This window comes from Panthera pardus, unplaced genomic scaffold (genome assembly GCF_024362965.1).
Source record: "Panthera pardus isolate Hobbes unplaced genomic scaffold, ASM2436296v1 HiC_scaffold_24, whole genome shotgun sequence".
NCBI lineage: Eukaryota > Metazoa > Chordata > Mammalia > Carnivora > Felidae > Panthera > Panthera pardus.
Window position 1 is genome coordinate 48,077,541 of NW_026526810.1, and position 24,493 is coordinate 48,102,033.

Consider the following 24,493-nt stretch of genomic DNA (forward strand, 5'->3'; position numbering starts at 1 on the left):
GATTTCAGTTCTGTAGGGCTCAAGAGAGATGGCTTAATATGGGGCTGAGTTAGGCAAACGGTCCTGGATTTGGAGTGTGGCTAGCCTGCTGCTTAAATTTTGCTGACTGTTTTTCCCTTTTCCTCCCTAGTCATCCTCCTGAGCTGAGTCTGGGCTTGGAATTCCTAATCTTGATTCCCAGTTTCAAACAAGCTTCAGACAAGGCAACTGATTGAAAAAATTTTTTTAAGTTTATTTTGAGAAAGAGAGAGAGAGACAGCGTGAGCTGGGGAGGGACAGAGAGGGAGAGACAGAATCCCAAGCAGGTTCTGTGCTGTCAGTGCAAAGTCTGAAGTGGGCTTAAATTCACACACCCATGATATCATGACCTGTGTGCCAAGATCAAGAGTCAGACGCTAACTGACTGAGCTACTCAGGAGCCCCACAACTGATTGAATGTTTAATGCTCACATTTGATATGCCATTGTACCATGATCTTAGTGACTGAAAAGTAAAAACATGAGCTAGGCCAAAGCAAACAAATTTCAGTGCTTTTATTTCAGGTTCATTGTTTTCCTTGTATTTTAGCAGTTAGAATAAACAGTTGAAACATGTTAGGAAAAAAAATTAAGTCATCCATCAGAAAAAAAAAATTATAGGGTTTTCAATGTGATTAAGTATAATAAGAATACTAACAAAAATGAAAAAAATCAATACTTGCATGTTATATACAACATACAATTTTGTAATTTTGTAAGTTTCTCCACTTTACATTTTAATTATTCTTTTCAATCCACACAATCACTATATAGAGTAACTAAGTATATGATTCAGGATATATTTGTTTATAATGGTTTGAAAATTTGTGGTATTTGGTTTTCAGTTAGACATCTATGAAGATTTCATCTGTGTTAACCACTTAATTAGAAAAAATATGCAATGTACTATGATGGAGATTTCAAAATATTTAGTAGGTGAAACAATTGAAGTTTATCTATTAAAATGGAATCTAGTTTATTTAATTGGAATATTGTTGCCTTCTAATCCAGCTAACATACTCTTCAGTCAGCAGCAAATTGAAGCCCTATGTTATCAATGATTGCTCAGATCACTCTAAGTATATAAGCTATGTTACATTAAATAACCTTATTTAGGTAACTGCTTTAAACATTCTGTAGACTCAAGTACTTCTTAAAGTTTTCAGTTATTGATTTTCAAATCTTCTTTGTAGGTATAAGCCTCTCAGAAGGCCAAGCATAATCACAGTTCCTGCCCAGCCGGTCTTTTCCTTTGATAACCACCCATGGTTACTATACCAGCCTGTCAATAAGCATTTAATGAAAACCTGCTATGGGGCTGAGGCCTCTACTGGAGCTGAGAAGCAAACAAAAGATTAAGTTTGCCTAGAGAAGCTTACAATCAAGTTGGTGGTTTTCATGAGCATAAGCCAGCATGGTTTCCTTGATTTTCTTATTTATCAACAGCAACAAGAAATTGTTTTTCTAGGGGTAGCATTGAGTTGGACACCCTCTTAAGCTGAGAGAGGAAAAAAAATAGCCCCCAGTAACTAATAAAAAAATGACATGATTTATGTGGAATCCTGTACGATTGTCTCCAGAGGTTTGCATATCCATCTATCAGATTTATAACATAAAGTACCACACATGTTTCTTAATTATCTACACATTAAGTTAAGATGTGTTCTTATCCTTCATGTATTAAGAGTAAAATGTCAGCACATTTTTGTGGTTTCCTCTAACTAGTAAAACAGGAGGGAGGTTCTTCGTGAGGATTTCCAACCAAGCCATGTACAACCAATCTGATATAGATCCTTTTCTCGCCACTGGAAGGCTCCTGACAGCAATGGAAGAAAAATTTTAAAAGTGACAATTACTATAGGCAGTAACATCACTAGTCATCTGAGCTATTTAATAACCAGTGGCCTGAAACTTTTATAACCCTCCCCCACAAAATGAAAGCATAGACGTTATTTTGAATATAGATATTAAACTGATATATTTCTTGGATAATACAAATATCTATAAACCAGAAAAATAGGCTTAGGCACTGTAGAGTAGCAACAAAGCATAACTATAAATTTTCACTCCTCTTTAAATAGAAAATTTGATCAAGCAATACCTCTCCTTTTTGGATGGAAATGATATTCCTAGTAGTTTAAGTCTCTTATATTTGGCAGGAATCTCAGAAAACAGCTATTTGAACCCTCTCACCCAAATTGGGAGACTGTTCTAGGTCTTAGGTGGATAGTTCTCCAGTGTAGACCTTGAAGACATATTAATCTTCACACACAGGAATCAGACCATGAGGTATAAACGTAAAATAGTTGGTTTTCATGTTTAGCTATCACTGCTTGAGTACACATTCATATTTACAACAGATACACTTCTAACATTTGTGGGATGGAGGGTAAGAGTGGAAATGGGAAAGTCCCCTGCCTTTTTCTCCCACCCTGACCTCTTCTAACAGAGCAAGGAGCCTCCTGAACATGCTATAGACTCTATATCTCAGGACCACTCCCAGAGAAGGAGCCCATGAGCCTCAGAGGCTGACTTAAGGCCTGTTAGGCAGGGAGTTCCAGGGTCAGATTCCTGGAGCATGGTCTGAAGAGGAAGCCAGGGTTCTACGTGGGCATATGCCCTGGCCCCATGGGTAGGGCACACCGGATGGAAAGTCCAGGTGGGGCCTTCTAAAGCCCACGGGCTCCAGTTGGCAGGGTCTCAGGGTGGCATTTATTTTCCTTCACGGTCTAAAATCCCACATGTTCCAAATTTTTTTAAACTTTCCACCTGAATAGTTTGGACTTTTTAAGTTGATTAACCCATTTAGCTAAGATTTCCCTGTAACATTCTTAAATATCTGCAGTGATACTTACAGAACAATGAGATTAGCAGCTCTTGAGTGTTCCTGTAAGAGTTCATTCAGGCGAACTTGGCGGTAACTCTGTGGACAACATTCAGGTTTTGTTGAGGGCAGTTCTACCAGAATTATGAATGATAATCTATCTTCTTCCCTCAAATAGTGGAGAAGTAGAAAAGCCTCACTTTAAAAAATTACAATTATTTCATCCATATTTGGAAACTAACGGCGTTTTAAAAACTCATGAGAATTTTTGGAAATATAAAGAGTAAGACAAGGTTGTCATTGTGCAATAGTGGCTTATTAAATTCTAAGGGAAAAAGCAAGCAAGCAGAAGACACGGGTAATAGTAAAGAGAAGATGAGAATGGCCAGATCTGGGAACAGGTTTGAGGTAGAAGAAAACTAACTGAATCTTGATACTTAAGAACATAAATTATATCCTCACCTACACTGTTTAGGCTCTTTGAATATTTTATCAGCACAGGGGACTCGTTCCAACTAAAAAGTCAACCAAGACTCACTTGGAAAAATAACTACATTGATGATTTTGCTTTGATGAAAGTAATATTTGTCATTATATTTCATTGGCTCAGAAACCAAGGCTTAGATGTATGATTTGCTCAATTATACGAAAAATCTTTGTCAGATCTGGGCAGTTTATTATACACAGTTTATAAATTTCAGCTCAGGGGGCTCCTGGGTGGCTCACTTGGTTAAGCATCCACCTTCAGCTCAGGTCATGATCTTGCAATTTGTGAGTTCGAGCCCCACGTGGGGCTCTGTGCTGACAGCTCAGAGCCTGAAGCCTGCTTCAGATTCTGTGTCTCCCTCTCTCTCTGACCCTCGCCCATTCATGCTCTGTCTCTCTCTGTTTCTCAAAAGTAAGTAAATAAACATTCAGGGAAAAAAATTTAGCTCAGTATTTTTTCTACTAAATTTGAAAGGCTTTAGTATCTCTCATTCTAATTTGTTTCAAATTCAGCTCCTAATGTAGTTTATTTAAATTCTGTAGTTTAGAGGTTTCTGTGGCCCTTTTCCTTGAATATCTAATCCAATTCAAATGTCAGTTCTTCTACTTAATTCTTTTGTCCCAGCCCTTTTCATTATCCTCATGATCACAACTTCATTCAGCTCAGGCCACATGGGGTAACTTCCGTCTTCTGGGTTCTCCAGAAAAGCTCCCCACTTCATATCCATCCTACAACATGTGCCCAATCCAACTTTCACAATTCTTGTTCCAATTGCGTATTTTCTCAGATCCCTTTGTTAGTTTTCATTGCCTCATCAGGTTAAAATTTCTTTGTTACTTGTGTTATATTGTGAGTCAACTACCTTGATCTACTTTGCACACATATTGACTTAAATTATTTTAGACTGATGGGTATGTCTCCTGTTCTATAAAATTAAATTTGAAAGAAGACTTCATAATATATATCAATAATCTGGTTTTTTAAAATCTTTTTTAAAAAGAATTAATTTCATATTAAAACTGGAAACTAGTTTCTAAATCCTCATATCCCATAATATGATTGGAAAGCACTTGAAAAATGCAGAAACCCTGGATCTTGAATAATGAAATTCTATAACAGATAATGTTACTTCTTGATCATTAAATCAACTGTTGTTTTCTTTTGCAGCTAGTTAGACAGTAAAGTAAAAATTAAGGAAGACAAGTCCTTACCTTTTCCTTGACTGCTTCCAGTTCTGCATCTGTAATTTTCCACGGGGTTTCTCTCTTTAATTTCTCAGCAGTTGTTAAATCTTTGCAGCTTTCATGGAGACGATATGGTTCAATCATCTCTTCAAAGACTTTCCAGCTGAAATTGGAATTATAAAGGAGGGCTCACAGTGGGAAACTAACTCATTATTTCACAGATACTCCAGGTATGACTGGCTCTGCTGGCTGCAGAATCAGAGCTGAATGTCATGCAAATCTTTTAAGAATTATCTTTGCAGGGGACTTACTGTGAGTAAAGTCATGGATATAGTACTGCCTCCCTACCCAAGGCAAGGCCTCAACATGTTTGAGGCCTTGTTAGCCTACTGGGTACTAGATCCTCAATATAAACGCACCAACACACAGAGAGCAATTATTCTGCAAATACACTTACTACATGGTATAGTCAAAGACACAGTTGTAATGTAGACATGTTAGCCCATAAATAAGTTTCCATCTGCTGAACTGAGTTTCCATCTGCTTATTGTACAGACTGTATGGGAGACATTTATGGATTAATGTGGGAGATGAGCTAGGTTCCTTGGGGTGGGAGCTGGCAAGTCCTGCCCTCCCCTTTAGTCCAAGCACCCCACCCCCTGCTGGCAGGGGGCTGTGGACAGCTAGAAGAATAATAAATTTAATGGTTATAGAGCAATTTGGATGTATGCTGCAAATAATGGAGCTTTCGTCCTTCTGATGTCTGCTGTTGCTGCCTGAGATTTTTAAATGACTGTTTTTCAGGTGCATGTTAGAGAAAAGAAAACAAAAATCAATAATATTTTAATGTCTAAAAATCCAAAGCCATTTTAGAGCAATTAAGAAGATGTCATTGAGTAGAAAAGTAGCAGTGCTATCTCACAGCTGTAGACCATTTTAAAACTTGCTAGAAAATCTCATTCTTGTCTTTCATAAGAATCTCATAGGATTTTTTTTTTAATTTTTTTTTTTTTACGTTTATTTTTGAGACAGAGACAGAGCATGAACGGGGGAGGGGCAGACAGAGAGGGAGACACAGAACCGGAAGCAGGCTCCAGACTCTGAGCCATCAACCCAGAGCCCCACGCGGGGCTCGAACTCACAGACTGTGAGATTGTGACCTGAGCTGAAGTCGGACGCTTAACCGACTGAGCCACCCAGGCGCCCCTCATAGGATTTTTTTAAAACAGTAGTACAAAACAAAGCTTATAATTTATGAGAGTAGTTGTCTTTAGTGTGCTACTTTAAGATGATCTCAAATATAAACAAGATCTTTTGGTTTCATATAATGTAGCTTACTTATAATTTAGTACCTTTGAATTGAGGGGTAACTAAAATCAAAGTGCTGTTAGGTTAAGGGATGCCTGGGTGGCTCAGTTGGTTAGGCATCTGACTTCAGCTCAGGTCATAATCTCACAGCTTGTGGGTTCAAGCCCTGCATCGGCCTCTGTGCTGACAGCTCAGAGCCTGGAGCCTGCTTTGGATTTTGTGTCTCCCTCTGTCTCTGTCCATCCCCTGCTCATGCTCTGTCTCTCTTTCTCTCTCAAAAATAAATATTAAAAAAAAATTTTTAAGTGCTATTAGGTTAAGGAATTAAAATATGAGGAGATGAGTTCAATGATCTCATCAGTTGCCCTGATTTAGGATTTGCAGATCAAAGTGCAGAGATTACAAAGGAGAACATGCCAGTGTGCCTTTGTTAGGGATAGAAGAGCTATGTAATGTAGTAGAGTTCTGACATTTTGACTCATTTAGAATGATAGACAACACCAGAGAACACTGATATGCCTTATTATTCTTTCAGCTACACAATACTTCTATTTGTTATTCCTTCCAACAGTGCCATGCCTTCAGAGACCTTTGGCAGTAATCTGTGCAATGCAAAGACCCTGGCCTAGGAAAGAAGACCCTGAGTTCTTAGTCCTGCTCTTCCATTGTCCTCCTGGACCTGGATAACCTTGCCTATAATAGGTCATGATGGTTGCTCAAAGCTGGCAATGAGGATTGGTGTGATGGTTAGTTGTGATCTGGGTAACAGTGCTGAGAAGTGTACAGTGCCCTGTAAAACCAAGGCATTCATTTTACTGAACAGCCACAGGACTGAGGTTAGTACTGACTCTCTGTTTAAGCTCTCCACGTAATTATTTTGATCAGACTATGTTTTCTTTGCATCTCAACCCTGGTACTCACTAGGAAGACCAGTTCAAAAATAGTTTCTTAAGAAATGGAAGTAGAGTAGAGGTTGCTTGCTGTCTCCCTGGTATTCATACTATGCCCCTTTGGATGGGAGTGACTCCATCCTCAGCATCAGCTAATCAGGACAATTCTATTCCTTCTACCAGAGCATTTGGCCGGGGTAGACACATAGCCCAGGCAAGGTTGACCAAGAGGCACCTAACATCCCACTGACCACAGTAAGTGGCTCAGTGGCTCAAGCTGGTACAACCTGAATGGAGCCCATGACCTGAGTTCGATGACTGAAGAAGAGACAAACCTTCTCTCCCACTGAACATAAATAAGCAAGTATGTAGATTGCTATTGTCTGTCATCCTGTTTTTATGAGCTAAATCAATTTGATTGATGATTTCATAATGGAAGGTGGGGTAGAAATTATGGAAGCGAATTAGTCCTTGATTACAAAATTAACCTTCTAGATCAAACTTTGCCTGAAAGCCAAAACATAGTTGGATTTTTCACTTATGTTTGCAAATAATTTTCATTATTCAAGTCATTGTAAGTTTTCTTTTCCTGGTATTGAAACGTGCTAAGTGACACAATAGGTTATAATGGGACTGTATTTGCCCATTTACTTTGTCTGAACTCTTAACGGTTCCTTGTCTATGTTCGTCTTTGACTTCATCCTAAGGTTCATCCCTGAGCTGGCCATTTTCCATCCTCCTAGCTAGGTGATGCAAAGGTGGCTCAAGATTTCTATTCTGATTCTCATTAAATCTGACTTTTCTTTTTAATTGACTCTAGAATAGGCCAAGATTTACATGGTATTGAATGTAAATGCCAATGAATTCAATTTTAAAAATTAACTTATACCTGCCCTGCCTTCCCCATCTTGTTCTTCACAATAACAAAGTTTAAAAATTTTTTAATTGCAAAAAAAATTTTTCCCTAAGTTCATGTAAGATTTCTTTTCTCAAATTAATATACCAGTTGTTTTGTGACCACTTTAGTAGCTTCAAACTAAATTATCCAGTTAATTGCTTCTACTTTCTCTTTAATTTCTGTATAAAGATTGTTGTCTTTTTGGCCTATGGCTTTTAATTCAGCATATTCAATAAAAAATTAATTTAACCACAAGAGATTTTCAGTTTCTCCAGGCTCAATTATTTTCTCATTAACTTTGCTTTTATACTCCCTTTCACCCTTGCCCAGTCATATTTATAATGTTTCTATGATAAAATATCTCCATCAAGACTTACTGATGTTTTATGGGTAGCTAAAAGATTTATTAGAGGTAACTTAAGGCATTTAACATTAGCCTCCAACTTGGGAATCATTGACAAACTATTGTCGACATTGTGTGTCACCTGGTGACCAAAAAAAAGCCCAGTGATGGAGAAATGATTATTAACAGTAGATAGGGGCTGCCTAGTCAAGAAAAGCTGAAGTTGAGCTGGTGCTCTAAGCGTTGGGCCCTGGAACCAGGGCCGCATCAGCCCAGAGGAAGAGTCTTCTTCCTCTAATTGAGCCACTCAGAGGAGATGCCTTTTAAAAATTATCACAAACGCCTCAACAAAGTAGGTTTAGAGGGAACATGCCTCAACATAATAAAGTCCATAAGTGAAAAACCCACAGCTAATCATCAACAATTGTGTAAAACTGAAAGCTTTCCCTCTAAGATCAGGAACAAGACAAGGATGTCCACTCTCACCACTTTTATTGAACATGGTACTAGAAGTCTTAGCCACAGCAATCAGACAAGGAAAAGGAATAAAAGGTATCCAAATTGGTAAGGAAGAAGTAAACTTTCACTATTCGCAAATGACATGCTACTATATATCAAAAACCCTAAATATTCCACTAAAAAATTACTAGAACTGATAAATGAATTCAGTAAGATCACAGGATACAAAATCAATGTATTGAAATCCATTGAATTTCTATACACTAATAATAAAACAACAGAGAAATTAAGAAGATATCCCATTTACAATTACACCAAAAATAATAAAATATCTAGGAATAAGTTTAACCAGGAGGTAAAAGACTTGTGCTCTGAAAACTATAAAACATTAATGAAATAAATTGAAGATGACACAAACAAACGGGAAGATAATGCATGCTCATAGATTAGAAGAACAAATATTCTTAAAATGTCTATACTGCTCAGAGCAATCTCCAGATTTAATGCAATCTCTATCAAAATACCAACAGCATTTTCACAGAACTAGAACAAATAATCCTAAAACTTGTATGGAACCATGAAAGACTCCACATAGCCAAAACAATCTTGAAAAAAGAAAAACAAAAGAAAAAAGAAAAACAAAAAAAGAAAAAAGATATCTGGAGATATCACAATTCTAGACTTCAAGTTATACTACAAAACTATAGTAATCAAAACAGTATGGTACTAGCATAAAGACAGACACATAGATCAATGGAAGAAGATAAAAAACAAGAAACAAACCCATGATTATATGGTCAATTAATCTTCAACAAAGGAGGCAAGGGCATTCAATGGAAAAAAGACTCTCTCTTCAACAAATGGTGTTTGGAAAACTGGACAGCAGCATACAAAAGAATGAAACTAGACCACTTTCTTACATCATACACAAAAATAAACTCAAAATGGATTAGAGATGTATATGTGAGACCTGAAACCATAAAAACCCTAGAAGAGAGCAAGGAAGTGTGACAGTGGCCATAGCAATATTTTTCTAGGTATGTCTCCTGAGCAAGGGAAATAAAATCAAAAATAAACTATTGGAACTACATCAAAATAAAAACCTTCTGCAAAGTGAAGGAAACAATCAATAAAACTAAATGGCAACCTAATGAGTGGGAGAAGATATTTGTAAATGATATATCTGATAAACTGTTAGTATCCAAAATATATAAAGAACTGACACAACTCCACACCCAAAAAAGTAAATAATCCTGATGGGCGGAAGACATGAACAGACACATCTCCAAAGAAGACATACAGATGTCCAACAGACACATGAAAAGATACTCAATATCACTCATCATCAGGGAAATGCAAACCAAAATTACAATGAGATATTACTTCATACCTATAAGAATGGCTAAAATAGAAAACACAAGAAAAAGTAACTGTGGTGAGAACGTGGAGAAAAAGGAACCCCGTGAAATGTTGGTGGGAATGAAAACTGGTGCGGTCACTCTGGAAAACAGTGACTTTTTTTGGAGGTTCCTCAAAAAGTTAAAAATAGAACTACACTGTTATCTAGCAATCATACCACTGGGTATTTTATCCAAAGAATACAAAAACACTAATTTGAAAGGATATATGCATCCCTATGTTGATTGCAGCATTATTTACAATAGCCAAATTATGGAAGCAGCCCAGTGTCCATCGACTGATAGATGGATACAGAAGAGGTGTATATAGACACAATGGAATATTATTCAGCCATAGTAAAGAATGAAATCTTGCCATCTGCAGCAACATGGATAGAGCTAGAGAGCATAATGCTAAGTGAAATAAGCCAGTCGGAGAAAGATGAATACTATATGATTCCACTCCTATGTGGAATTTAAGAAACAAAACAAGCAAAAAAAGGAAAAAGAGAGAGAGAGAGAGACATACCAAGAAATTTACTCTTAACTATAAAGAACAACCTGATGATGACCAGAGGGGAGGTGGGTGGAAGATGGGTGAAATAGGTGAAGGAGACTAAGAGTACACTTATCACGATGAGCACTGAGTAATGTATAGAATTGTTGAATTACTACTTTGTATCCCTGAAACTAATATTACACTATTAACTACACTGGAATTAAAATTAAAAACTTAATAAAAAATTATCACAAAGTACCAGATGTGCTACCAGTGGCCATCTGTGAGATTTACTGAATGATCATTCTCTGTTTTTAAAATAGGGTTACCTTTACATATTTGAATAGATTTGCCAACACCAGATACGTGACTGTTTTACAGAGCAATATGGCATCAGTTATGGTGGAAGACCAAAGAGAGGAGAATGGCACTTCCAGCACCCCTCTTCTTGGTGGTGTTTTGTCTTCACACCAGGTGACATTAGCTGCAAACATTCTTTTACTCCAATATAAAATGGATTTTGTTTTTTGCATCTTCCTCAAGACCTTGAAATATCAGAGAAAAAGATCTCCAAAATTGTGAAATCTAATTCATTTTTTTTCCTGAGAAAGGGAAATAGATCTCTTCATTGTAGGATGGTGAGGATATTAGAAACACCAAATTAAAATGGAGTCTAAAATCAAATTTAAGATACCAGGACAAAAGCCAAAATGCCTGGTCCTTTGTTTCTTGCTACTCTCCATAACGTCTGCTGCCTAAAAAGAGAAAAAAAACATGGCACAAAGTTCAGGGTTAGTAAAATAAATTGTGTCTAGACTATGATGGGCACTCAAAGAATGGAAAGACATTAGTGGAAGAGGTACATTGACATTCTTCATGATAGGACAGATAAGACAGGTATGCAGGGGGTGACCACAGCAGCTGGGCAGAGAGGAGCATGGAAGAAAGGCAAAGAAACAAGGACTTGAGTAGAGAACACCAGACTGATGGGTATAGAGGCAAAGGATACAGGAGCAAATTAATCAGTAAGCACAGACAGTCCTTAGCCACTGCTAAGACAAACAACAGCAAGAGGAATTTGGCTGCAAGAAGTAGATGACTAATTTGTGCCCAGCATTGAGCCAGGGCCTCTGGAAAATCCAAAGGCAGTAGGGTACACCGTGACTACCCTCCAGACAACAGTAAATGGCTCTATGCTTGCAGAGCTCTGGCAGGCTATGGCCTGTTGCAAAGTAGCACATGCTAGGAAATCATTGTACCTGCTGTGTTATGAAATAGAATGCATTTCCACCAATTAGAGACACAAGATGAGCCTGTTTGATCACATCACTGCAAATGCCAAGAGGTGATGACTTAGGAATTAAAATTCTTCAAATGAAATGTGGGAGGTTACCAGAGATTACTACATGACAACCCAATTCATATCAGAAAGTTAATTACATTTACCAAGGAGAATTATAAACTTTGTTCTTAATTTTTCTTAAGTATTTAAAGCTGCAGAAATAGAGGAATACAAGGCATTGGTGGTATATATGATATGAAGACATATTCCATGGTAATAACCAAAATGTAATCTGTTGATTATAGCTTTCTTATCACAATTAAAACATTTTGGGGGCGCCTGGGTGGCTCAGTCAGTTAAGAGTCAGACTCTTGGCTTCAGCTTCAGGTCATGATCTAGAGGATCATGTGTCCAAGCCCCATGTTGGGCTCTGTGCTGGCAGTCTAGAGCCTGCTTGGGATTCTCTCTCCTTCTCTCTCTGCCCCTCCCCACTTCTCTCTCTTTTTTTTTCTCTCTCTCTCAAAATAAATATTTTTTTTTTAAAAAAGGTATTTTGTAAAGCCACTTTAATTGATCCATAGCCTTAGAGGAATCATGAATACCCTCAAATAACACAAAGTTCAATGTTGCTGTTTAGTCAATAAGAATGCATCTTAAATCTAGATGTTTCTCCATTAGTTATTAAACTCATCTAGGATCAAAAGGAGGGAAGGTCAATAAGACTGGAGTGTGGGACTGCAACCCATCAAGAACTGCAGGCGAAGGGAGAAATGACTGATGGCCAACAGAAATGAGAAGAGGTCCAACAGGCCACCGAGAACCTAAGCTATACTGAGATCCTCGTTTCCCTTTGTAGTCTCAACCTTGAAGGACCACTCCACACCGAATCAAATGTGCTAAATTGCATCCAGATGTTGGGGCGCCTGGGTGGCTCTGTCAGTTGAGCATCTGACTCTTGATTTTGGCTCATGTCATGTTCTTGCAGTTTGCGGTTTTGAGCCCCACATCACTGCACTGAACTGAGCCTGCTTGGGATTCTCTCTCCCCTCTCTTTCTCTGCCCTTCCCCACGTGCATGGACGTGTGCTTTCAATCTCTCTCTCTCAAAATAAATAAACTTAAAAAAAATTTAAATTGTATCCAGATGTAATAGTAAATATGATTCTGGACTGTAAACAGTTGAAAATGTTTTATAATTGCTAAATTATCACTAGGTATTTTATTCAGTGTCAGCTTTAATTTCCAGGCAATTTTCTTATACCTCTGGGAATTCCTGTGAGAATCTAACCTACAAGTTGTTTTCACATATATGGACTTGACACATTTAACAATTAACAAGGGTTAAAAAGATGTCATGATCTGAAGACATTTAAACAATTACTTCAATTTTGTCATTTTAAAATTTTGAAGCCAATACATTTCTTTGCCAGGCTTCAGTTTTAGAGGACCCCCTGCCTCGCCAAATTTCATAGCTTGACGTGTTGGGTCCCTAGTGCCCAAAAGTGAAAATGGCCATGGAGGGTGGGTTCTGTCATTGTGCCAAGAAGAGTCAAGCTGTTTCTATCTTTTCTATCAGAGCTCCCCCTGCAGGATGCCCCACTAGGAATTTTAAATGATGAAAGCTTGCCCCCGACTGCTCAGTCCAAAAGAGTCTGAGCCCGTACTTCCTGCTATTTTGGCCACCACGGAAAGCAAGAACAGGAAGGGCAATTCTAAAATGCTAACTAACCTGTGTTTCAACAGCTCTCCCTCTCAAGCTCAACTTTACCATAAAACCTTTTCCTTCTGTTAGAATTTATTTGATAGCTCGGCATGATTATTTGAAGTCCTTTTTTATTATATCTTATTAGGCAGTCACTGCAGTGAATAGATAACATTTCTACCCCTTAATAATCAACACAAAAGAAAATGAGAGAGTATCAGGGGTAAACAATGGATCTTGTTAAATGTTTCATACCTCTCTTTGTTTGGCTTAATGTTGATGTCTCCAATGATATGGATATCTGCAAATTTTATCCTAAATTTGCTCAGAAGGGAAGCCATTCTGAAAACATAAAAGAGAAATACCCCATCACTGCATGTTTCGCTATTTTCAGTCAAAGAGGTTTGTGTTTAAGATACCACAAGCAGTCATGTCTTATTTCAGGTTCACTTTCACACAAAGGCTGTGGTCAGGGTTTGATTTTCATCGCAGTGTATTAAATGTGGACCAAGCGATTCCACCAAAGACAGAGAAATTCAGGGAGGTACAAACCCTGGAAACAGAGAATCCAACCCTGCATTCATGTTCTAGGTAAGAAAATATAGAGCTGTACATTCTTCCTTATCATTTTCGGGGAAAAAAAAGAGGACAAGTTTTAACATTACTGGCTATTACCTTGCTGATAATTTTTATAGAGTTACTGACAATGTACTGAAAAACTAATAATTGTGTCATATATATTGGAGGTTCTTTCCCTGGCAACTGGAATTTTTTATATAATTTCAAAGTTACAGAAAAATTGCAAGGACAGCACAAAAAAATCCCAGATCCACCAGCTGTTTATATCTTGCTCTATTTCACTGAACACTTTTTCTTCCTTATATATAGCTACCTCTATCTACAACCTTCTTTTCCTTCTTTCTTTCTTGCCTTCGATCCATCTGTCCACCTGCCCATCTGCCATTTAAAGTAAGCTGCAGCCATCAGGTCCCTTTCCCTCTAAACACTTGGGTGGGTATTTCCTAAGAATAAGAACATTCTCTTATACAAACCGAGTATAATTTTTGAAAGCAGGGCATTTAGCACTGATGCCATACTATCATCTAATCTACCGACCAATTTTAAATTTCATCACTTGTCCCAATAAGTTACTAGAGGCTTTAAGAAATAGAAATTATTATATAGAAATTATTATAGCTATCATGTTACTTTCCATTTAAATATGACTCTCTTTAAGAGGAATTAAATCTATATATCTATCTCTATGTCTATGTCTATGTCTGTATCTCTATCTCTATCTCTATCTCTATCTCTATCTCTATCTCTATCTCTGTATCTATATAATACCCTTCCAGGACAGAGGAGAAAACATGAAAAATTACTGAATAAAAGCCTGTCATTATTTTGTGATTTCTGGAAGGCCTCAGGATGTAGTCCTACCATAAGGGAGCAAGGGCCACTCAAGGTCGCTCTTCAGATTTCCACCAGAGACCTTTGGATGCACCACATTCTCAATATCCTTGCTGCCTCCACAGCCACATGTCAGACCTCTGTGACTAAATTAATGACAAAGCTGCGAATTTCCACGGTGGGCACTTATTTATTTTTTTAATTAAAGGAGTTTTCAACAGTTATTCATTTAAACTCTTTCAAACTACAGATGAGAAACTGGGGACCCAGATATGTACGGTGACTGTGACAAAGTCTTGCAGCTCGTTGGTGGAAGAGCTGGGACAAGGATCGGGTTCAGTCCTTTAGTTCTATTTTAAGTGTACTGTGCTACAGTGACCACCACAAATCAAAAGGTTTGACCCCCCCACCCCCACCCCAAGGAAGCTATTGAATACAAATCCCTTCGGGCTTTTCGTTTCTTGGATACATTTACTAGTCAAACCAAAACAAACATTATACAAGATAATGATACTCTCAATAAAGAATTGAGATGAGACTTCTGTGTCAAATTCCTTTTAAAAGCATTTGTGGCAGGGGATCAAGGGACATGAAGACAGTGATTACAAAATGTATGCAATTTATTGACCAGAAAACCAAGTAGACACGAGGCTTATTGCGGTGGCTTTATCTTTAAATCTGTTGTGCCTCAAAAACACTTAAAGTTCTTAAAATTAAAGGATTGAAACAAAAAACATTCCAAGTGTTCTAACAAATGAGTGATGAGTTACTCACGCAATTTTTTCTTCTTCAATGCGGTTGATCTTCCCTCCAACATAGATCCTTAATTTACAGTCTTTCCATTTTTTTCTGAGAGTCAAGATATAGGGGATAAGGAGTGTTAACCCTGAAGAAAGAGTAAATTATGACAGAAAGTATAAGCATATATCACTGAAAGAGAATGAATTGCCTTATATCTTTATTCATTCCCCCATTTGTTGCTCCTAAATAATTTAAAATCTCTGGGAAACACAGAAATATTATTCTTAAACTGATATCATTTTCATATACCTTCCCATGCAGTTTGTTAAATTTATCAACACAGTAATTTTGCTCCCTAGTGTATATTCTGGAATTGTTTTTACCTCCGTCATCAAACAACCACCACACATCAATTGTGCCTTTTCCCTGTTTCTTTTTAAATTGGGTGCTGGCTTCCACTAGTTTCTGGTTGAACTCCCCCACGTGCATTGACTGGATTGTGCTCATGCTGCTGTCTGTAATGAAAGAAAAGTGGTATACCTATTGGTCTTTTGAAGAAAGAAACAAAATAACTTGCCAATAAATCTATTCAGGAAAATAGAGGAAGGGTCATGAATTTTAAGTGTTTTTATAGCTATAGGTAAACAGTGAGCTATGAGAAGGGGAGATAAAGGTCAAGTCCCACAGTAATTTAGGTTACCTTCAATAGTCCAACAAAATATGATATTGGTTTTATGATTACAGTTTTCATTATAAAACAGTAGATTATTTTCAAGTTCTTAGTAATCTCCAGGGTGGAATTTATTATTTAGACAGGTAATGATGCTAACTTATCTGATACAATAGCCAAAAACCCCCATTTTACAAAATTTCAGATATAACTCAATCATATTTCAAATTTACTTGAAACTAGAACATGTGGTGATTGGTTTTCTAGAGATAAGCAATAGAATCAGAACTATTTCTTCATTAGAGCATTCAATAAGTACAATTGGTATAAATTCCATGAATGTCTGCATTATGAAAGTGGCTGGGGACCAAATGCATCTTGACTCTATGACCCTTTGGACCTAATGTCAGCCTGGCTTGCTCTCTGTTTTCAAGGAGACTCCTGAAGCCAAGGAAAAGCCATGGAGCTCTATGAATGAGATGAAAAAGCCAATACGGAAAGACAAAATTCCTTTACTGGAGTTATAGATAAGGGTGCACATAAAGTACTTAAACATTGTTTTGATGGTTTTTCCACCCTATCAAGGATACATTGAAAGTCTGCTAGGGAATGAGGCCAGTTTGAGCAGGACCCTCACTCCTATTTGCCAGTAGAGGTTTTTGTTGCTACACTGTATATATTATTTCTTATTTCCATGTCTTTTAAAGTTGTGACTTTATTGCTCTATTTCAAAGAGATGATGTCAGCCAAGTGCTTAGAGTAGGGCTGACAGCTGCTTCCGAGCTTCCTCTCTGATCTGAGAGGTTCTGAAGATGCTTTGTTCTATCTTTTGCTGCTTCCATGTTTTGGGCCTGTCAGTCCTGAAGCAATTATCTTACATTGCTTCTATCTCCCTAGGACTTCTGAGGGAGAAAGTAAATATCTTTACAAAATGGACCAAACTCTGCTCCCACTTACATGCAAATCAAAGCATCCAGGGGACTCACGCATTAGTGTCTGGAGGTAGGTTTGTCCTGATCTAGAACTCAAAAGAGTTGTCAACCAGCGAAGGCCCAGAGCAGTGAAGGGGCCTACTTTAGAGCTGCGTTTGAAATTTTAGGTGTTGGAAATAAAACATAACATCATTTTGCTTTTCTGAGCAATGAGACATGTTGACTTTCAGAAGAGTACCTCTTTGCCAAAAGATTTGTGATGCAGAAACAGGCTTCCAAAATAAATAATAAGTCCCTTCTCATTAATAAGAACATTGATGCTTTCCTCCTCTGCCATCAGCTAAAGAATAGTATTGGGCTATGACTTCTGAATTTTCCATTGCTTTTCGAGACGATAACTAACATTGAAAGACTGAATGGTAGAGCAGATTCAATGAATAGTTAACATGTCTCATGAATAAACCAAATAATTGAAAAGGAAAGAAGATAGTTAGAATCTAGATGGTCTTATTCTAATATTTACATTCTGAAAGTCCTGATGTACCTCCAGCTTTAGATTCAAACACATCATTTTCCTAGACAATGTCATGTTAAGGTACATAATATATAATAAGTTTTCCTATAGCCCATGGAATATTCCAGAAACCCGAGGGTACTTCCAGTATTTGAAGGGGGAAATGTTTATATTTTATGTTATAAATATGTTGTAAATATGTTGTAAATATATAAAAATATTGTATTACAGGTAAAATTTCATCCTTGTACTATAGTAGGAAAACAAGCAAACAGGTCCAAACTTTTTCCAGGGTATTAGAAGGCCTCATTGAAGAACCTCTTTGAAAGAGGTCAAACTAGCCTATAAGCCTGCTAAGGTGCAATATGGATCTTGCTATTTGATATAAAAAACCTCCCAGAGAAATAATCTTTTCTGGGCCTCATACCAAGTGACTTCAGTTAAGTATAGGATTATTTGTGTACGTTAACATTATAATTTTCTACCAGCAGAGGCCGCTGTGGACCTCATTAAACTTAAACCCATGGTTTTTCTGGAAAGAAAGCAATTTCTTATTTACAAAAAAGTTATATATTTGAATCACCTATTTATAATTTTTACAAAAAGCTCTCATTCTGTGGTCTTTCGTTACTGGGGTGTATATTGGACATTCAGAGGTTGAGTGTACCTCTCAGCTGAAATCTACAGGTAATTGGTATTAAGAAAGTTCCTAGTCCAGAATTCAGGTTTGTGATAAAGATAGCTGCTTTTTGAAACTAGGGTTCTAGCTGGATCCCTCATTTACCTGTACTAGTTAATTTAAGTCTCCTTAAATGTCTGCAAGGTGTGTGTGTGTGTGTCTGTGTGTGTGTGTGCATGTGTACAGATAAACCCATTTGGGTATTCGTTCTTAAATTTCTATCCCCTTTCCTTTTTAACTAAGAAATGTCTATTTTATGGCACTCCAATCTGCTTAAGCACTTCAGGACTCCCAAACCAAATATTATTATTTTAAAATTAAGTTTTTACACTTAGAATGGTACAAAGGGCTTAATGTTATTGATAAATGACAACAATGTCTACATTTTATCTGTGCTATCGTCTTGAAAGAAATGTCTTTCAGTCCTGAGCTACACTCAATGCCCTCAACATCTTAGATGCTGACTTCTGACCCCTATAGATACTCAAGCAGTGGCTCATTTCATAATCTTTCTTGCAAATTTGGAAAGCACTTACCTTTCTTAGGCGTTGGCTTAGTGATGTTCAATTGGCTGGCTTTTTTAAACAAGCCTCGGATGCCTCCACTCCCTTCTTCACATTCGTTATCTTTGATAGTGGCTTCCAAAGCCAGCCGCTCCTGTTCCAATTTCTCTAATTCATCTAGTGAAAGAAGACAAAACTCACTTGCTTAACTCAGTGACAAAGTTTCTAGGAGCCATCTCATAGACTATTTTAATATAAACGTGGTGGATATGCAATAAAATTAACATCATGTGATTTTTCCGTATGATTATTAAAAGGTAATGCATATCAGTAAAGTATATTCAGAAAGTAATAACTAGCTTGGAAAAATATCTCTATGTGTTGTTATAATACATGAAATCACTGGGCCTTTTATTTGTGAAGGCAAGGGAGGCTATTTAATGACATCTTTATTCACTTCTGGCAAAAACCAAAATGCCAGATCCATTGTACATAAGATCTTGTACACTGTATGCCACTGATTTACTGACCTAAACTACTGTGTCAGATATTTTACAAGTAGAGGTGACAAAATTACCAAAGTATACTGGTATATATCAGGCACCCAACAATGCCTCCTGAACTGCAACGTAAAAGTAGACAGCAAGAAGTAAGGAAAGGTAACCAAACTTTATAAAGGCTTAAATAAGCTCCAAATAGAAATTACAGTGAAAAATATCCACTAACAATTCTTTCAGATAGGCAAAATCCTTTCTGGAATGAGTGACCAAAGGGAAAGAAAGAAAAGCTGAGGTTTCTGTGTGCCTGTCCGAGTTCAAATTGCTAAGAAGGGTCTCACAACACTCGAGTCTGGAACAAGAGTCAAGCTGTGCAGCCTCCTGTCCAGGGCTTAGACCCACTTTCCAACCTTTGATGTTGCATCTGACTGCCTTTTATCTTTTTTGGATTCTGATTGTGACGAAAAATTCCTAGCTCCTATGTAATGCCCTGCATCCCTCTCTGACCTCAACCTACATTGGGTCAGGGTAAATAAGACTTTAAAAGCAGTCATGGGACAGTGCTTTAAGAATGATGGGCATTCTTGCTTACAGTGGGCAAGGTGGCCTCTTGTCAGATCCCCTCATCTTCTTGCTTGCTGAGAACAGAGCCTTAGAAAATGAGCAATGTTCTGAGGAACGGAGTGGAAAACCTAGATTCAGTGTTATAAAACACTGGTAGGGCTTCTGTAAATGTCAACCCTTGGAGCCCGTTGCCTTATCTATCTGGGAAGCGAAGCTATACAAACTCTAGATTTATCAATTATGTACTAACTAAATCTGTCAGGACAGTCACATCCCTAGACGGTGCTGTTATTCAGCTACACAGAATTGTCTGGCCGCTTTCCAGGTCTTAGCAATTAATCTTTTGCCAGTGGCATGAGATTTAAGGTCAAATCACCCATGTGATTTCCCCAAAGCCTCAAAGGTTCTCAAGATCAGCAGCTATAGAAAATCTGAGAAATTAGACTGATGGTATTAAAGCTCAGACAGGAGTTGCTTACCCCTGACTTTTGAAAGGTGAACACAAGCTGCATTGCACTGGAGGTCATGACCCATTACAGCTATGCTGCTGGCTTTATGTGACATTAAGCAAGTCGTTGACTTTTCCTATGCCTCTGATTTCCTATCTGTGAAATGGAAAATTGTAACCCTTCCCCTTTCCCACTCTCCCAGCTTTGCAAAAAGAACAAACAACAGTTTCTGCATGGTACTTTGTTGCTCCTTAAAGACCAAAGCAATGAGTGTGTTCTATAGGCAGTGTATTTATGCAACTTCTGGAAATGGGCTTAGTCATGCAAAGCAAATTGAGTATTTTGAGAAGCCTGGGAGTTATTTTAGCAGTTACCATTTATTGCACACTCTTTGGGTGCCAGGGATTGTGCTGCATATTATTCCTTCCCAAATGCCTCTGAGATAGTTGCTATTGTTATCCTCATTTTGAAGATGAAGAGACTGAGGCTCAGAAAGGTTAAGTGATTTGTCTGATGTCACCCAGAAAATAACAGGGTTCAAATCCAAAGAGGTCTGCTTGACTCCAGATCCTGCAAATTTCCCTCTATGACGACCTCTTGCTGTTTGCTCATTACTATTATTTCAGACTTGTCCCTTTAACCTCCAACTCTTCATCGTCAGATGAACCTGGACACTCTCAAGCACGTGGTGTAATGTCAGGTTAACTGCCCTATGCTATGGTCCCTCAAATGTACCATATAAAGGGAGGATCCTAAAGATGCAGGTACAGGCTGCCCCAGAGCAGCCCCAAAGTATCATGCCCTTTGCTTTCATCTACTGTTTGGGGTGCTGTAGGGGCCAGTTGAGGGGTCATCTACCCTTTGCTGTCGTCCGGAAGGCGTGTATTTGTGTGCGTCTTCGGGGGCAACTGCCAGGGCCATGCTGGGGAAGGGTTTCTTTTGCTGTACTTTTTTGGCAGACTCCAGCACACCCTGTGATTAGACACAAGTTGCCACATTCTTTGTCCTCTAGTTTGGACAAAGGAGGAAAAAAGATAAATCCTCCTTTGTAACAGAGTCAGCTGGCTGAGTGAACTGGGAGCTACTCCAACTATTTGCTCAAAGGTATGTACACAGCCCATCCAGGACAGAGCAAACTGCAAAATCCCAGGCCCCAGAGACAAAACCAGACTTTGCTTAAATGCGTCAGATTCCGCGGTCCCCTCAAAGACAACAGACAGAGGCCGACGGAGAGAGTCTGTTCTAAGGGCTAAAATCTGCTTGCTTGGCCCTCTTGGATTTTCAGATCCACACGGTGGTCTGCTCACTTGCACAGTGACTTTGCAAATTCTTATTAGAGTTCATTCTCAATTATTCCCTTTGTAGGTGATCTAAGGGCTCCTCCTGTGCAATCCATCCTTTTCTGATTTCAGTGCTAAGCAGAAGTGACGGTTTGATTATCTGTTCTGAATCATCTATCTGGTGTACACAGCTTGCTTCTGTTCACATGTGAGTCAAGAGCGGACTTTGTCAAAACATTTCTTTCAACAAGAGTACTCGCCAGCTGACTTGTGGACGTGTGCCATTGGCCACAAAGGGGGGTGAGCCAAGGGAGTATGAATGGAGAGATATCAACGGATTCCCACGAGCACAAAAATAAAAATTACTCATTCCCTCACGACTGCATCTGTGATGTTCAGGATTCACAAAGCCCTTTCCTCATAGTCTCTTATTTGATCCCAACACGAGTACGGGGATGCAGGCAGAACTCGTGGCATTCTCCCCATTTTACTGGGAAGGAAACTTGGGCTCGGACAGTTCAAGGTTGCACACTGGTGATGCAAGCCTCCTGCTTCCAATTCTAGCTCCCTTGTTCCCATCCTTCCTCAGCAATAGGCCCTGACTGCCAATAGCTGCCTGTTGAAGAAATCCACAGTCTGCATTTTTTTGAAGAAGCCATCCCTAAATCTCTCAATTAAAGAAATTTTTACAATGGTCTATATTTCCATGATACTCTGCTTCAAACTTTATTCCAGCAGACATAATTGTGTGACCTAGACTAGTTTTAAGACGCATTTTTTTTATGCCCTCTAGACTGCAAATTCCTGGAGGGTAGCTTATTTCATACTTCATCACCTCCATTTATTGAGAGTTTATTTTGTGCCAGGTACAATGCCAACCAAGCACTCTGCAGCCATAATATCCTTTAATCCAAAACAATACATCTGTGAGCTAGGGGCTATAATTATTTCCATCGGAAAATGTGAAAAGTGGGACACAGAGAAGATGAGTCATTTGACTAAGGTTACACAGCCAGAAAGTGTCAAGCTGGGATTTAAACCCGAGTCTGACTGATTTCAAAGTCTTCACATACTGCCTCTCACATTCTCAGCTGTGCCCAAACCTCCCTCCTCGTGCCTACCATCACAGTAAACACTCAAGAATAGTTTGTTGGGATAAAAGAACAAGTCAATGCTATTCAACACAGTTCAATACAGTTGAAAGTATCTCTATAATGGAGGGAAAACAAGTGAATTTTGGTCACAGATGAGCATGTGTAAAATTATGTGGAGGGGGATACAAAAGACAATGTTGAAAAGGAGTGGGGTTAATGCCATATACAGAGTTATAGAAAGAGGACATAATAGGGGCTGTTGGCCCAAACCAGGCTGAAATGTCACAGAGGGTAGGACAGGCAGGACTGATCACAAGAAGGAGAGGCAAGAGGAGAGTCCTTTCCCTGGAAAAACCCACCACCTGGGCATCAGATAGGAATTTGAATCTTCCATAATAAATAATTCTATAGTCTATTACAATTTACAAAACCACAATGCGAGAGAGAGAGAGAGAGAGAGAGAGAGAGAGAGAGAGAGAATAAGAGTCTGCCTTTCTCTCATTCCAAGATTAAGAGAGTTTCTGAGGTTCTAATGATGGAAGAAAAAGCTTAGACCTTTCTGTTCTCTCACTTGAGTGGATTTGTAACCAATTCCTCAGATATAGTCCCAAACGGTTCTCATGGAGAGAACAAAGAGTGACCTTGTTCCATGTCTTCATGCAAATGCCAAAACCACTTGAACAGTAGTTACCTGTTTTCAAGTCGTTTATAAATTGATTGTATGATAACCAACGGGAGTGACTATAGTTTGAAATTCAATTTAGTTGTCAAGATTGCCTCAAATGTTCTATCCCCAGTCTTTATATATATATATATATATACACACACACACACACACACACACACACACACACACACACACACATATATATATAGAAAGATGTTTTCAGAAATAGGCAGGAGTCTACACATTACAATTCACTTTGAATCTCAAGGATGGAGAACAGTCAATTATCTGACAGCAGAAAAGGGAACAGGGAAACCCACTGAGGAATCGCATCACCTCCCATTTCACAGCATCCTTTCTCTTTATCAATTATTAAATTATGATTCTTTCCTTGGTCAATCAACTCAAAGCTGTAAATGCTCACATGAATCAACGTGACTTACCCCAGATGAAGTCTCATTGAATTGAAGGCAGGAAGCAATCCTGCAGTGGTCGTCTTCCAATCAAGTAATTATTTACTACCCTGCCATCTGTCTTTATTTTGCTAAGCTACTCCGTCAGACACAGCAGAATCCCCATGCTCGGAGATGGTCATAAATCGTGTAGTACTTACATGGAGCACTTGACCGCAATATATTGAGGATCACGTTTCATCATTTTATTCCTACCAGTGCAATTTGGACTCTTTGTTGTAGATGGCAAACTTGCTAAATACCCCTGGGAAGCTAACAATATGAAATATTGCATTTTTTGTGTTCTCAGGCAATAAATTAATTTATTAAGAGAAACTGTCAGCCATCAGTATTGGATGAGTTGCTGCAGTGTACAAGTTAGAATGTTATGAGCATCGATCTTATTTATATGAAAAAGTTATTCTCCTCACATAATCCTGTGACACAGTATAGAAATAATTGTCATTAGCTGGTAAATTACCTATAAAGCTGATTTCTATTCACTGCTTTATTAACTACAGTATATGGGCACTCTGAATTGCTAATATTTCCTTTAAATTATAATCTGTGATGACACTGTGGTGCCTGTGTTGGAAAAGCTATGATGATAATCATTAACATAGTATAATGCAATACTTAAGATTTATCAGGCTCTTATTAAGCCCTATATTACAATATAATATAATGAAACACAAGCTTATTTCTTCCAATTCAAAATCTAATATGAGGGTGGTGTCATAAATTACATAAAC

General features: G+C 38.2%; 1 protein-coding gene across 3 annotated transcripts in view; it reads right to left on the reverse strand.

Moving 5' to 3' along the window:
• Window positions 1-518: 518 nt before the first annotated feature.
• Window positions 519-24,493, reverse strand: part of SLC12A1 (solute carrier family 12 member 1) — a 101,976-nt gene continuing 78,001 nt past the window's right edge. For all 3 annotated transcript variants that reach the window (XM_019442196.2, XM_019442195.2, XM_019442194.2), the window contains exons 20-26: window positions 18,772-18,915; window positions 15,824-15,955; window positions 15,474-15,585; window positions 13,545-13,631; window positions 4,540-4,675; window positions 2,873-2,940; window positions 519-1,833 (exon numbers count right to left, since the gene is read on the reverse strand). In XM_019442196.2, the coding sequence (XP_019297741.2) occupies window positions 1,698-1,833; window positions 2,873-2,940; window positions 4,540-4,675; window positions 13,545-13,631; window positions 15,474-15,585; window positions 15,824-15,955; window positions 18,772-18,915 (815 nt within the window). In that variant the 3' untranslated portion in view covers window positions 519-1,697. The remainder of the gene's footprint in view (window positions 1,834-2,872; window positions 2,941-4,539; window positions 4,676-13,544; window positions 13,632-15,473; window positions 15,586-15,823; window positions 15,956-18,771; window positions 18,916-24,493) is intronic.